The sequence below is a fragment of the Coffea eugenioides genome, chromosome 7, assembly GCF_003713205.1.
Source record: "Coffea eugenioides isolate CCC68of chromosome 7, Ceug_1.0, whole genome shotgun sequence".
Lineage (NCBI taxonomy): Eukaryota > Viridiplantae > Streptophyta > Magnoliopsida > Gentianales > Rubiaceae > Coffea > Coffea eugenioides.
The window spans coordinates 13,586,719-13,602,899 of record NC_040041.1 but is presented as its reverse complement, the minus strand read 5'-3'; the positions used below and the strand labels follow the sequence as shown (position 1 = coordinate 13,602,899).

The 16,181-nt window shown below is 33.9% G+C and overlaps 1 protein-coding gene across 1 annotated transcript; it reads right to left on the bottom strand.

Moving 5' to 3' along the window:
* Window positions 1-6,506: 6,506 nt before the first annotated feature.
* LOC113777727 (WAT1-related protein At5g40240-like) lies at window positions 6,507-12,387 on the bottom strand. The gene is made up of 8 exons (XM_027322909.1): window positions 12,033-12,387; window positions 10,069-10,286; window positions 9,889-9,954; window positions 9,662-9,775; window positions 8,591-8,849; window positions 7,508-7,669; window positions 7,237-7,388; window positions 6,507-6,912 (listed from the first exon to the last, which is right to left on the bottom strand). The coding sequence occupies exons 2-8, from the start codon at window positions 10,266-10,268 to the stop codon at window positions 6,741-6,743; spliced, it is 1,125 nt and encodes a 374-aa protein (XP_027178710.1). The 5' UTR covers window positions 10,269-10,286; window positions 12,033-12,387; the 3' UTR covers window positions 6,507-6,740.
* Window positions 12,388-16,181: the final 3,794 nt, after the last annotated feature.

Genomic DNA, 16,181 nt, shown 5'->3' with positions numbered 1-16,181 from the left:
AATTAGTTTCTTGGTATCCACTCTTATTCTCAATCTCCTTGGCTGCCATATTTCCTTCCTGCCTTCTGTCATTGGATTCCCCAACTTTTTTTGGCGTTACTGGATTCCTGATACAAGTCATTTTTTAAGGCATCATCTTGCCAATCCCACTTTCCATTTCATCTACTACATCTCTATCAATCGAACACCCTTTACCTTCATTTATTGCAGCAACAATGCTCAATAGGATCCTGTGATTCGCGTTTATCTTCGTCTCTAGCCTAAACATCCTCGCTTCCAATTCCTCTTGCTGGCCTCTTAATTTCATCATAGCCATCTGCACACCTCGCAATGCGTCAGCTGTTAATTGGTCTTCACTATCTTTTTCAGCTTTTTCTTCATCATATAACTTTCGGTCAACTACTCTCTCAGCCACTATAACATCAACCTACAATAACAAGCAAATTTTAGGAAACTTAATCGAAATAAGTATATGATCATTGCATTTATTTTTTACGAAATCCTACCTCATTGCCATCAAATAATCCAGCACCTTGGAGCTCTATTATTCTGAATTTCAAATCAGTTTCAGCCCAATACCAGATTCGTGGCGTTGGCCTCATGCTCGTTAGAATAGGCTTACATCTCCTCAAATTCACATGCTCTAAGTAGAATATCTAGCATCACAAATCGTTACCAAGTTAGTTGCTAAAATGTAAATACAACTCTGACTTTTAAACAGCAAATTGAGCTCACCATCAAGAAAACCATGCAGCCCCCCACTTCTGGAAATGGTTTCTCTACTCTGTTTGCTATGCCGTTGGCCAATTCATCTAAAACGTACTTTGACCAGTTTATCATTTCCAGTAGGTCCACCTTTGCCACCGCAGGAATTAGAGTTCTACTGATGCCATAGCCTATGGGTGGTGCCAGTAATCTACCTATCAAATATAGAACAAATTTCACTTTAAACTCTACCCCACTGCTATCCAATTGTTGTATGTTCCTCCCCAAATTTACCAAACCGACCTGGTTTCCAATAACATATATATTCAGCTCCCTCTCAATTTTCTGGTCAACGCCATGTGTACTTACCATCAGTTGCATTCCATGATTTTTAAGTCCTAGAATGTACTCCACATCCCGTGGAGTAATCTCTAGGTTATATCCATGCACATTTAGTGTTTTTTTGCTTGCATCAAACCTCTCAATAAGCCATGACAAGAGCTCCATATTTATGTCAAATTGATTAAAATGCAAGATAGATCCGAATCCTATGCTTTCCACTGCCTTGACCTGGTCATCATTCAGTCCCTTCACTATCTCCCTCACCATATACATCGAAGAACTGGTGCTGTATATTACCTGTTTAGATATATAAGTAATCTCATCACTATGTCTTTTTTTCGATACTGATAAGCATATTATTGTAATACTTGTAATTTTGCACTATTGTCTCACCCCTTTGCCTCCACTTTCCATTCCATCGGAACCTCCTCGCACCTCCCTGCTAGCCATAGACAAGCAAACAAAAAAAATTTTTATCCCAGGTCCATGTCCATTTCCAAGTCCAAAATCAAATGGGCTCAGTTTCCATACTAACAAGTCTCGGTTCTTAGCTAAAAAATGCACCCAATATAACATAGAATGCTGTTTCGTGCATTTACCATAACACAATCAGATAAAATTTTCCATTTTCCCCTTTTTCTTAGCCTATGTGAACATAAATAAGTTTCATGGATTTTCTCTGATTTCTTTCCCTTTTCTTAGCCTATGCGAACATAATTATGTTTCATGGATTTTCTACGGTTTCTGCCTTCAAATTTTTTCACACATACCTGTACGTTGGCCAAATCGATCCTTCACCTGGCCAATCTGCTTCTATTTCGGAAAATGCCATTGTTGATCCACTCGTTCTCGTACTTGATCCACTCATTCTTCCATTCAATCCATCTATCAATTGTTCCTACCCATCTACTGCCATTGCTCTCTCGGCTAATCTTTTGTCAGGTTTACCTCTTGTGGAGGATGATTCATTACTCCATTTTGGATGTCAATATGGTAATTAAAATTTGCAGCCAGCCCATCTCACCTTGGGTCTCTTACTACGGTGGGGGTTTTCTTCGGCCTTGGGTCTTTTAGTGAGGAGGGAGTGCGAAGCGTAATTTCTCCAGAGGACTTGCCTATTCTTCCTACCGAAGCCTCCTCAACTTTACTAAAGTGAAAAGTGATAAGGTTCAACTTTACTAAAGTGAAAAGTAAAAAGTGATCAGGTTCAACTTTTCCTTCAATTTCCTTTTACCGGTTTTATTATTACTTTATGCTTACTTGTCCCCACAATTCATACTTGTCCCCACAATTCAGACTTGTCAGCTGGTATAACTTCAACTCAATACTTGTGTCGGTCTAATACCAATTGAGTGGTATAAACCACTGTACCATTTTGAAGAGGCTTCGCTGTTTAGAGTAGTTGAGAATTTGAAGGAGACCCTGATGGCGGCTAGGGAGACTGAAGATGGACCTAACCCAGTGAAAAGCAATTAAGTTTGATGTTGACACACGTACGTGCATTCGGTGAAAAAAGTGAACACCACAAGTGTTATATATGGTGGGGCCGTAGTTTAGGAGGTATGTGTAACCCAATGGGATTTCAGAATACTCCAACTTGGAGTACCTAGGACTGCAAACGAGCCGAACCGAGTCGAGTCGAGTTTTGGCCTAATTGAGTTGAGTCTCGACATAATTTCGTTGAACTTGAACTCAAGCTCGAGCTCGAAAAAAATAAAAAATAATTATTTTATTTTTTAAAAAATAAATAAAATAATATTTTTTTAATAAATAATAAAATATTAAGGATATATATATGTAATTTTACTATTAAATTATAAAAATATAAAAATATATATATACTTAAAATAAAAAAATAAAAATAAAAATATATATACTTAAAATTAAAAAAATAATAAAAAAAAAAATATATATATATATATACTCGAGCTCGCGAGCCACGAGCTTGATATTTTGAACTCGAGTTCGATCTCGATTTCGACTCGAGCCGCTCGCGAGCGATTCGATTCGTTTGCAGCCCTAGGAGTGTCTTTCATAATAAAATTTCGAGTGCGTTTGGATTGAGATAATTTGAAACAAAATAATTCACTTCACAGATTCCAATCACTTTTCTATCTTCTCAATTATTTTTTTATCTCACATACATCACATCACAAAAAGTGTTACAATAATTATCTCAAATAAATCATCCAAATAAACTATTTGAAAATTATCCAACTACAGTAATTATTTGAAAATTATTTGAAATAATTAGTGTAATACTTTTTACGATATGATATATATAAGATAAAAAGATTATTGAAAAGATAAAAAATTATAATAAAAATTATATTTGTTATGTAATCAAATAATTTAGAGCGAAACCTTTATAATGTCAACTTCAGCATAGCAACTCCACAACTTTTCAAGCGAGGTTGAACTTGCTTGCGCTGCTTTCCCATCATCAAGCCTTACACATCTGACACATAAATATGAACCTTAACCAAAAGGCCCATTCCAACCCTTGGATCACGTACCCTATCCAGCAGGTTTACCATAAGGTTGGACTTGGTATATTAAGGGAACCCATGAAGATTTATATGATGATTAAAACGACTCTAATCAGTCTGTGTATACCGCCCAAAAGCTCATGTTCCAAATGCACCATACTTTCTTTAAGCGTCTTTAGCTTAATCTTTGTTTAATTACTCTCCAACTCTCTTATTTGACATCAGTTTGAATGCAGTTGTACTTGGGGCTGATCGGAAATGTACAAGGAAAAATTAGCAATGGAAGCTGTAAAAGCTGGCTTTATGTCCATCCTGCATACAACCATAGATAGAATTAGAAAATTTAATTTAAGGAAACGAGGTTCAGCATATCTAAAGTTATGCATACCTCAGATAGCAATTTCAAATTTTTACAGGGACGAAAATTTGAATTTATAAAGAACGTATTTGTAAATTCTCAAATTTTCAAGTACAAAAAAAAACTTGGGGAAGGAGGGGTCGGTGACCTTTCCCCGCCCCCTCTCAAATTCTGTCCCTGCATACAACACACACTCTCTTTGTCAATAAATTAGTTGATGAAGTCGTTATCTACTTTGGAGGAAAATAGCAACAACAATTTCTAGGAAAAAAAAATAATTTTTGAACATTTAGGGCAACTGAAACTGCAAGAAAATATTTTGTATATATCAAAACCAAGCTTTACTAGTTGAGGTTGATTTCCACATCAAATATTTTGACCATGAACCAAAAACTTGACCACAAGCACAATATAAAATGTTAATAAATAGGTTATAACATGAACACGATATAAACTTTATGTGTAGTGTACAGATTAGTACTCATTTTGATAGGAACACAAAAATGACATGACAAAATACAAGTAGTTTATAGTCCTAGTAAAATTTCTTTGAAGGGCTATCTTTTAGAATTTTCTATCTATGAAAAGGTCTAAAGATGTATAGTTATCAAATTCTACCTAATCTTGTAGTTATATTCTCTGGCTTGATCTTTAAAAAAGAAAATTTTTTTGAAGGGCCATCTTTCAGAATTCTCTTCTCTATGAAAAGGTCTAAAGACGTGTAATTATCAAATTCTACCTAATCTTGTAGTTATATTATTTAGCTTGAATCTTGATCTTTTAAAAATTCTTTTTTAAGCAAGAGAATGGTTGAATTTAAGAAGTAGGGAGAAAAAAAGAGAAAATGGAACTGATCACCTCTAATTCCTGAGACTCTAATCTTATCCCCTGATTTTGACTTTGTTGACTCAGGTCCTCTTGCTGCGTCAGTACTTATCACCACACCCTATCACCACTCTCTCTTTCTTCTGTCTCGATATTTTCCTTCCGAATAGTCTCTGTCTGCACAATCATGACTTGTCCAACACCTTTAGTAATTGAACTACCAAAAAACTTTTATGAAATACAAATCTCCTACTACAAATCTCTTTACCATCTAGTCCTTTTACGAACTACAATACACCACGATTATCACGAAAAGACGTGACAAAACCAACAAAATTATGTGGCTTTCAACAACCATCAGCTTTTATTATCAATTTTGTAACCTTATGTCTTTGAATAATGCAACCTTACTCGCACATTAAAAAAAGGGATAATTTTAGAAACCTCCCTTGAGGTTTCTAACAATTTCACTCGGCTTCCCTCATGTTTAAGAAATTATACTTACCTCTTTTAACACAGTAAAATACTTATAATGCCCTCCACTTAGTAGACAATTTTAAATTTAAGGCAATAAATTTACAGAACCTAAAAAAAATTCTATTTTTTTTTGTCTCTCGTCTATTTTCTAGTTAATATTTAATCTCTTTTTATTATCTTCAGTTTTGTTGATATTAGTAAATTGAAATTACAAAATCTACAAAGGGAGTAGATTATATGTCAAATTAAAAGGAGATGAAGAGACTTGCAGTGATAGAAAAAAAATAATGAAATTGATGATTGAAATAGTAAATTGATGATTGCAGTAGATTATATGTCAATTTGTCATTGTTTGTTGTTAATAAAAACTTTTATAAAATGTCAATAATTACATAATGATTTCTTTCATTGGATTTGAAATTTTTTATTATGATTTTATTGTGGAAATAGAATTTATTCTCTACTTTTGAGATATTAATATTTTTAAGACTATAGGAGAGTTGTAATGGTGATTTTAGATCAAATTAGCTTATATTGAAAAGATATTTGAGCATTAATATTTAATTTGGGAGTATAAAATTGGTTGTCAATGGGGTTTTGTGTATGTGTTTTTTTATTGTGGCAAGTATTGATATTATATATGTAATTTGGAATCTTTTAGATGGCTACTTGATTTTCGAACTTATACTTGGACGGTTGTTAGGTATTTGGCTTGTTGATTTATGCAAAGTGTGGAAGAAAATGATTGGGTGTATATATTTTTCTTTCCTAGTTTTGTACAAAGGGGCAATTTAGCAATTTTGAAAGAAAATCTAAATTCTTAGATCTACAATGTTACTAAACAGTAAAAATATGGGAGATATATCTAATTTTTAAAACTTGAGTGGAGCTTTTTGTAATTGTGAGAAATCTCAGGTGAGGTTTGTGAAATTATCCCTAAAAAAAACTTTTGTACACAGCTTTCAAGAATTAGAAAATTAACTTTTGTAAAGGAAACTGAAGGTGGAGCCACCACCAGCTCTTAACTGGAAACCACTGGAAACCACCAGCTCTTGGGCTGGTGGCCACCACCAAGCCCTCAAGGCTTTGGTGGGGTGGAACCCTTGCCTCCCCACCAAAATGCCACTCTTGTGGCTCTTTTTCGAATCCAGACGAGTGCATAGTGCATCCATCTGGTCCGATGGTGGTTCTGTCCCCATCAGTCCCCTATAGGTTCAGTTGAGCCTTCCCCTAATTAGAGTAGGAGTAGGAGTAGAAGTAGAGATGATAATTGACAAAAAAAAAAAAAAAAGAAACTGAAGAGCAAATCATAAAGGGAGACAAGGTGCCGTTCCTAGCGTGGGTCATGCCCCTAGCATTGAAAAGGGATAATTTCAAAAGCCTCCCTTGAGAATCTTTACATTATTACTCATAGCACCACTGAAATTTAAAAAATATTATTTGCCTCCCATATTTTTAAATTTTTGAAACATTATCGACACAATACAAATTTCTGAACAAGGTAAAAATTATGAGTGGTTGAGAAAGTAATCGTTTTCTATTATTCAAGCAATGGCAGATGCACGTCCTTCATTTGTTGATTCATCGTATTGGCCTAGTAATGGAGCATTTTGGCTGGAAGATGCCCCAAACTCATTACCTTTTTCACAGTCTTCTTTTGCTTTTGCCCATATTAGAGCATAAAACCCTAAAGATATGATCAAGGATCCGATCACACTGCAATCAGAAAAACATTTGGTAAGCAACCTTATATATGTATATATCATATGTGTGTGTGTATAAAACAAGGAAGTATTATGTATATGAATAGTTTGGGGAGGGGGGGGGGGATGGGTCAAGTGAGGTTAGGGGGTCAAGTATTATATGGTTGATGTATATCTTTTAAAATATGATGTATCTATTGTTGTTCTCATAATTTAATTGAATTAGTGTAAACAAACGACTTTCATGCGAGTGTACACCAAAATATGTTTCAAAAAAAGAAATACAACAATTGCACAATAGCACCAAAATCTAAGATCATGATCAATTGATACCTACCTTCCAAGGTAGAGGTCATCCCCAAGAAAAATGAAGCCCATAATTGCAGCAATGGCAATTGATAATGGCATAAATGAAGCTATATATACAGGTCCTTTTATATGTACGCCCCATGTTTGAATAAGAATACCAAAGCCTGATCCCATTACTCCCTAGAAAAAAAGAAAAATTATTCAGTGCATAGATTACTCCCTAGCTATATGAGCAGTGGGTAATAGATATAGTTTGAAATTCTAGAAGTACTGAGTATAAATTAGGTCTACATGCTTACCGAATACACTACTGAGTACAGCCGGACATCAGGTTTTAGTATATTCCAAGCACTTGAATTTGTTACCCCCATTAAACAAGCAGGAGCTGCTAGAATCACACATGATAAGTTGTAGAAGAAGACCACAGCTAGCTCTGCTGGGTAATCTGCAATAACCTTGGCCTAGAAACAGTGGCAGAGTCAGGACCCTAAAGTTAATAGGGGAATGTTTTTATTGCAATACACAATAACCAAATGCGATAATTCTTTTATGTAATTAAAAGCTCCATCGAAAAGTATAACAAACTAGAGTGACGGTTGCATTAATTTTACAAAATTATAAGGAGTTTATAGAAATAACTGCTTAAGAACTCTTTTCTTTGCAATAGACTAATGTAGTAATAAAAAGATGAGTTTGAATTGAATATTATACGTTCATTCTCATGTAGGAAAAGTAGTCAAAAATCTTATTTTGTTTTGAAATTTTTATCTTTTTCAAAAAGTGGTAAAATAAAAGCAAATGGTTCAAGAATATAAAGGGGCGATGTTAGGGCTATTGATGAGGTTGGGCTAGCTTGAGCCCAACTCATTCGGCCAAATACAGCTTGTAGAGCCTAAGTTTTAATTAGGTCAAATAGAGTTTGTATCTAAGTCTTAGGGTGAAGCTAAATGTGAGTCAAGTTTGAGTCATGTTAGACTAAGGCTCGATTAAGGCCCTATATATATATATATACATATATATATAATAACATGTATAATTTATAATTAAACATATTATGACATAAAATTATAATAAAATTTATATAAATTTATAGTAATTTATAAAATATAAAATATATATAATTATGCATATAATTATGTACTCGGGCCAAGCTCAATTAGTTCGGCTTGAGCTTTTTTGTTGGAACCTGAAACTTAAAAGGCCAAAAATCCAAAAATCGGGTATAATTTATGAGGTTTAGTTCAAAAAGTTCAATTGACACCCCTAGGCAATATGAAGGAAACCGAGAGAGAGAGAGAGAGAGATTCAAGGGGGTGCAATTGTTGACAAAACTAATGAATTTTCAAAATGTACAAGCCAATTTTGTGTTTTCAATATGTTACCTGAGAAATACACCATAAGCCGACAATTACATATTCAACAGCGAGAAGGGCACCACCTTTGACCCAATCCGAGTGTTTGGTTCCGCCGGTGATGGTAACAAGTGCTGGGTGTTGTGCAAGAACAGAAGCTGAAGATGTAGAGCTCCTTATCAGCACTGGGCCATTGTACAGAACCACCAGCAGGGCACCTGCAATCGTTATTACACTCCCAATTATCTTAACCTGGGTGGTCCAGCTCTTCATTTCTAGCTTTTCCATCCTGATCATGACAATGAATATTGGTCAAGTTCCTCATCTATAATTTGGAAAACAAAAAAGAGAGTTTCAAGTGTTATTATACTTTTAAATCATGGGTTAGAAAAAGTACAGTTACATCAGAAAAGTGTCTAAAAGTAGGTGTCATGAAGCTGAGTTTTTTCAGGAACTGTAGCAGAAATTAGGTTGGGTCATGTAGGCAGAAGCACGCTTTCAAGTACTGGAGTCACGCTTTCCTCTTGGCAACCACGCTTTCAATCTATTTGTTGGTTTTGCAGTTTGTTAGCTGAAGAATCTATTTGGGAACTCATTTGTTAGGCCTGAATTGTTTAACCAAATTTGCAGAGATTGATTTGCTCTCCGAGCTCATTATTTCTTTCCCCTCAAGTTTTCCTTCTTCTTCTTCCTTTGTCACCTTCTTTTTTCCCATTTAATCATCACTAATCTCTTGTAATTTTGATCTATTAATGGAGTTGATTTGAGTTTCCCCAATTTAGTTCACTAAATCCACTCTACTTCTTTTTTTTTTTAGTTTTTTTCAAACAGATTTTTTTTTTAGTGTAAACGGGAGGATTCGAACTTGAGACCTCTGGTTCTAGTTACTACTACAACAGTAGAGGAAATAAACTTTGAGTATTTACATTTAAATAGAAAATTAGGTGCATTAATCCCAATTAGAAAAAACTCTTGATGGAATAATCATTGGTGACTTTAGCATAGAAAATTGATCATCATGTCTCGTTTGCTTTACAGGTGATCATGATGTTTTGCTAAAATCAATGGCTAAATATATGAAAAAGAAAAATAAGAGAGGACCTGAAGAGGACGGCCAAGATAAATGTGGAAGCCGGGGTAAGGTTGGTCATGGCGGAAGCCAGTGTTGGATTACTATACTCGATTCCGATGTATCCAAGATATTGACCGGAAAAGCTGAAATTACAATTCCAAAACAAAATTTTGGTAAGCTCCTTTAAAACAAAGAAGTAAATAAATTATCATGGTTGACATTACTAAGCTTGATAAATGTGTGTATCCACGTATACCCAAGAAACCCGAGGAAGAGAAATCTACCAAGGAGACCAATAGTTAATGGAGGAAGCCGAGATTTCCTGTTAATTAAAGGCAAAAAAAAAAAGAAAAGAGGAATGAACAAAGGTGCTAGTTTGATTACATAGGAAGAGGGAAATTAAGAAGAAGGCCTGTTATTTAGAATCTTAAATTACCTGTGGGAGTAGCAGCAAAGAGGGAGGAAAAGAAGAGCTGAAATGCAATAGGAATATAGCATGAAAACATGAAAGTCCAAACCCTTCAATGTGGCTGCTTTGAAGATGATGCTCACACCGACATTGATGCATTGTGTTGCAACCATGGCTGTGAACGGAAATAGCTCTTTATACCAAAATCCTCCTTTCCGGTCGCCCATCTTCCTTTCTTTCCTTCTCTGGATGCAAATGTATATAAATATAACAAGGTGTTATTTATACTTTTTGAGTTTTAGTGGTTCATGCACTAGAGGCCATTATTCTGTTTAATTGTGTATATAGTTTTGTTTTTAGAATAAGAGATGCATCCATCCAATTCCATCAAGTCTTTGTCACACCCAAAATTAGTGTTGGACAGATTAACTGGGAAAAAAAAACCCGTCGATCCGAAAAAAGAAATAAAAAACCTACAAGATTCCATTAGATCTGAACTAATTCAAACTACTTTAATGCTGAAAATAATGTCATAGGATCATCTTGCAATCATGTTGAACATGGTACATTTAGTAAATGACAATGAGTCACGAGCAATTTTTATTTTGGTTCAAAATAATATATGGTGTATACAAGGACGGAATAAAGAATTGGTTAATGTCGCGCTCCATTTAAATTAGAGTTTCCTCTTAATATTGAATTTAGAGGTACCAAATCACCTATGAAAAAAAAATAATTTTCAATTTTTGGAATGTAATTTGACCACCTGTTTGGCTCAAGCACAGGAATGGCAATAACTATAACCCCGCAATGACAATGGATTTTTGAGGGATTTCCTTTGGTTTTGGTGTAAACACGTGTTTGGTAGTGATTGCATTGTTATAGGAATCAACTTATTTTAAAATTTTCCTGCATTATCTTTGTGTCCTGCTGCTTCAAGAGAATTTCTAGGTCTCTTTCTCAATCAAGTCCTTCACCGATTGGTGATGATGGACCAATCTCAAGAAAGAAATTCCATGATCATAACTCGAATTTCTTATCTGATTTCATGTGATATAACAAATTAAACAAACCAGAACCAGTAGCAAATCGCAACAAATCAACATCAAAACCTCAATAATTCAATATTATCGAAACATTTCTCTTCATATTATGCACCTCAATTCATGGTCAATCAGCATAACAAAAGAAGCCCCCTATGTGCAAATCTTTCTTAGCCATTAAAAAAAAAAAAAATCATGGCAGCCAGAATTAGACATAGTTGACTGCAAGTGTTTTGGATCTACTACAATTTTGAATGCAAATCACTAGAAAAAAAAAGAAGAAAAAAGAAATCCATCATGGCAGCAGATTTGCCTTCTTCTGATTCGAATATGGATTTGGAGAAGAGCAAGAGCGGTGATGAAGAGATAGGAGAGTGAAGAGTACATGGTGGAAGGAGAGGAGAGAGAAAGAGGAGAAGGGAGAGGGGCCAAAGGAGGAAGAGAAAGATGAAGGTCAAGAAGATGATGAACAGTCAAGTTTGTTAGTCTGCTGCTCTGGAAGTGGAGTTTTGTTTCCTTTTTAATTTCTATCTTTTTTTTTTTTGGTTTTGTATGCTAAATTCGGGAATGGGAGCAAAAGTGCCAATTGGTCAGGAATGAAGTTCGTCCAATTTTGGGTCTTCCATACCTATAGGGACCAATCACAGATTAGGTAAAGGATTTGACAACTTTAAACTCGTTCCATAATGGTGATTCCTCCAATCAAACAGGTGGGAAATCTTTTAACTAGACAGCTACAAGTCTTTCAAGGTCAGAGAATAATTAACATAAAAAAAAATCTAAACACATAAAACTCAAATGAAATAAGGAGATGAATAATTCCAAGCCCTTTTTTTTTCAGAAGAGTTGTAGAACTCTACTCAAGAATTCTAAGGTTACATCAATTCAAAAACAAGACTCAAGCACCAAATTCAATTTAAATTTGGAAAAGGAAATAAGGGATTTCACCGTCCTCCTCAGGTATATTGTGGTGGTGGTGGTGGCGGCGGCATTCCAGTGACTTCTACAGCAGCAACTCCGGTGGTCTCAACTCCTCATGCGTTCCCCCTTCCTTTTTGCTCTGCTTTGCCCGAAAAGTTTATGGAATGGATGATTGGTGGAGTTTAATGCTTCTGATGATGGTGAATGATTGGAAATGATGAATGATATATTGATTAGAACCAAGGAAAAGGAGGTAGGCAGGTTGATGAAGATGAATGATGGAGGACTAGTTCAACTTCCCTCGGGTTCCCAATGATGGGTCGATGACCAATTTCTCTTTTCTGATCTTTGGTGAAGACGAATGATGCTCCGGCTGTCATAGTACTAGGTAGATAATAGCAGTAATACTCCCCGGTTCCCAAAAACTCAGGTTACTCTTGGGAAAGTGTGTTTTTCAATAGGGATAATTTCAGAAACCTCCCCTGAGGTTTCTGACACTTTCACTGGCACCCCCTGAGGTTCTCAAAATTTCACTGACCTCCCTTGCTTTTGAGTTTTTGGTAACAATGCAGTCCAAATCTGATTACAATATTATTTTCATGTGTGAGAAGGAATTTTTATTCCATGGCTGCCCCTTTGCTCCTTGTATTAGTAGAAGATTGAAAGAATAATAAATTATTAGAATGATTACTAAAGTTGAGGGGGTGTAAATACAATACAAAAAATTGTAAGAACTAAATGTGTCAGGAAAAATGCCGGTTTTCATAAATCTTAAGTCAACTAGTATGTTATCTATTTAACATAACTTAAGTAACTAATTAAACTAATTAAATTACCTACGAGTATTACTTTCATATAATTAATTTATATTAAATATAGAACCTATCAGTTTCCCTTTCGTAAAAATATGAGTGTAATACTTTTTAAATTTTACTTACAATCATTTGTATATTTAATATAAATTAAATGATTCAGAGTAAAATGCCTATAAATAGCTAGTACTTTATTCATATAATAGAAGAAACTCGTAAAGAGATAGTAAAAAGTGGGTAATTTATTTTTTTACTTTCACGTATTTAATTTATGTTAAATACAAAACCTAACAGTTTCGCTTTCGTAATAATATTAGTGTAACAATTTTTGAATTTCACTTATAAATATTTATGTATTTAATATAAATTAAATGATGCAAATTAAATTATTCATAAATAGCTAGTATTTTATCCATACAATGGATGAAACTCGTAAAGAACTTGTATGTTATGGAAATTTTTTTTTTTACTTTTAAATACTTCATTTATATTAAATACAAAACATGCTACTTTTCCTTTCATAAAAATACTTGTGTAACGGCTTTTGAATTTTATTTGCAAATATTTATGAACTTAACATAAATTAAATGATTCAGAATAAAATACCCATAAAACCTGGTACTTGGTTCATGTAATAGAGAAAAGCCATAAAGAGTTGGTACTTTATGAGATATTTCATTTTTAAAAAATATTTAATTTATATTAAATAGATAACCTACTAGTTTTTTTTCGTAAGAAGTTACTGTAACATTTTTTGAATTTTACTTAAAAACATTTATATATTCACAGCAGGCACAAAAATGGCGCCTTACTCCCTAATCCAGCTTTAATTCATGTATTAGCCATCAAGTTTGTGTTATTGTTGTTAAACTTAATTAATCACTTTAGATGCCTTTTTCTCCAACTAAACGGTAGTAATACACTCCATCTTCAGTAATAAAACCCAACTTTATAGGATATATTTGTAATTTTGGCCTTCATGATGTCAGCAAAGGGGTCAGCAAAGGGGCCCAATTTTCTATCAAGGGAGGTCAGTGAAATTTTGAAAACCTCAGGTGGTGCTAGTGAAAGTGTCAAAAACCTCAGGGGAGGTTTATGAAATTATCCCTTTTCAATGACATTGAACAACTTTTGCAAACTTTAATCCGTCCGCTATTGATTGCCGTTGCCCCTTTGTTTAAACAACCAAGTGGGACAACAAGACTACTATTGTTTTGTACTTTCAAAGCAGCAGATACTAACTGTTGCAACTCGTGGAATACACGCACTAATATGGGATATTACATTATAAACACTAAGTTAATAGGCCTTCAACAAAGGTTAGAAATGAAAATGAAAATTCAAGGAAAAATAATTTGCCATATATACAAGGTGATACCAATAATGGGATAACTAAAGAAAAAGTACAACACCTTCGATAGAATTGGAAAGTATGGAGGCAGTATTAGTTTATGTGGATCATTTCAGAGACCTTCCTTGAGGTTTTTAATAATTTGACTTAGTATCTTTGAAGTTTAAAAAAATACACATATCTCCCTTGAATTTATCATTTTGGTAATAAAAACTATTCAATGGTCATATTTTTGAATGAATAACCCAAATTGCCCTCATGAAATTATAAAGTTCATTTTAACCTCTTATGAAATTTATTTAAAAAATATATGGACAAAATTTCAAACCCATATTCAACCCTCATCAATACTATTTTAAACCTTTCATTTTCCTACATCTCAAATTAGTACCATTATCATCATAACCACCGCTACCATCAGTCATTAAATTCTAAAATCTCAATCTAAGTTACAAAAGAAAAAAAAATCAATACTGTTAAACTTAAAAAATTTCACTAACTGTATTAATATAACATCTCATCCCTCAAATGCTGAAGTACCAATTCATGCTCGTCATATTTAAATCTTCAGTTTATATCTTCTTCTATTCATCTTTAGATCTTTCAAGCCAAACTAAAATTAATTTGTAATATGTTAGAATTATGTTTAGGACATAATTAGTTATTCTGTAAGCGACATTCTTTTTGTTTCCATTAAATATTTAATTGTGTGGTGCATTCCTATGCACAAGGTTAGGCGCATATTGTTTAATTACATAAAAATATTAATATATTAAAGTTATTATGGTTTATGAGGCGCCACCGCATAAGATGAGAGTGACATGTGAGGTGTGAGCCATTGTGTGGGGCATGGAAGGACGGAGGACCGTCACTTAACAGCCGACAAGAAGGCTCACGGTGCATGCGGATATTTTCTACGAGGCAAAAGTCCAAAGAGGGAATTGCAGTTTATTAGTCCATTGAAGTTTATTAGGTCATTGTCTACACTCTACTAGACAGTTTTATACAATTTTTTTTATCTTATCACTTTGAAAAAAATTGAAATAGTAGCATATACTTAAGTTACAATACAATAACTCTACACCCATAAAATCAACCAATAGAAAAGGTGGCTCTGTTTGGATTGTAAATTATTTGAGATATTTTTACTGTAGCACTTTTTGTGATGTGATGTATGTGAGATAAAAATGTAACTGAAAAGATAAAAAAATGTGTTGAAAATTGTAATGGTGATATAACCAAATAAATTTTGACAAATAATCCTCTATCCCAACAAACCATACATATTTGGAAGTTCATGCAACATAATTATACCCCATGTGTTTAGTAGCTATTGGTCAAAATACTTCTGTGGCTCGAGTCATACCATTTTCCAGGAAAGGGGAGCGATAGAATATACCATTATAGTATTCAAAAGCGGCAAATTCCCCTACTAATACTTTATGTACTGTGAATGACATATATCCAACAGGGATTTTTTTGAAATAGAATGAATAAATTGGAAAAGTCTTTTCTTTCAGACCATTTCTGCATACCAAACATCGGAGATAATATGTTAACTCAGATCTAGCAACTCCACAATTTTCCAGGTCTGGTTAAACATGCATGTAGGGGTCACCCACTAATCTGAAAACCGCTATATTCGATCCGATTTGATCCGAAAATTAGGATACTCGATCCTTATTATTTGATTGGGTCAAAAGAGGGTCAAATACCGGCTTAAACGTGGGACGGGTTAGGGTTACATAATAAAAAATTCGCGGGGGTGCTCGACCCGACCCGACTCGCGTATATTTTATTATTTTATTTTTATGCACATACTATAAAATAATATTTTTAGAGTTAAACAAGCAATTCAATTGAACAAATTGCATTACAAATATGAGAGATTACAGTTTATTTACAAGATTCATTTGTAGAGGTCATGATCTTATGTTTTATAGAAAAGAGTTTAATTAATGTGAAACATATATTTAAAAAAAATGTGCTAATTATTTCAAATTTTTATTGATT

What these genes read in the sequence shown, in the direction of transcription:
- LOC113777727 (XM_027322909.1), bottom strand. Translation starts at nt 10,268, where the DNA reads ATGGGCGACCGGAAAGGAGGATTTTGGTATAAAGAGCTATTTCCGTTC. An exon ending in ATCTTGGCCGTCCTCTTCAG is followed by an intron (nt 8,850 to 9,661) that starts GTCCTCTCTTAT and finishes TGTCATGATCAG; the next exon opens with GATGGAAAAGCTAGAAATGA. An exon ending in GATGACCTCTACCTTGGAAG is followed by an intron (nt 6,913 to 7,236) that starts GTAGGTATCAAT and finishes TTCTGATTGCAG; the next exon opens with TGTGATCGGATCCTTGATCA.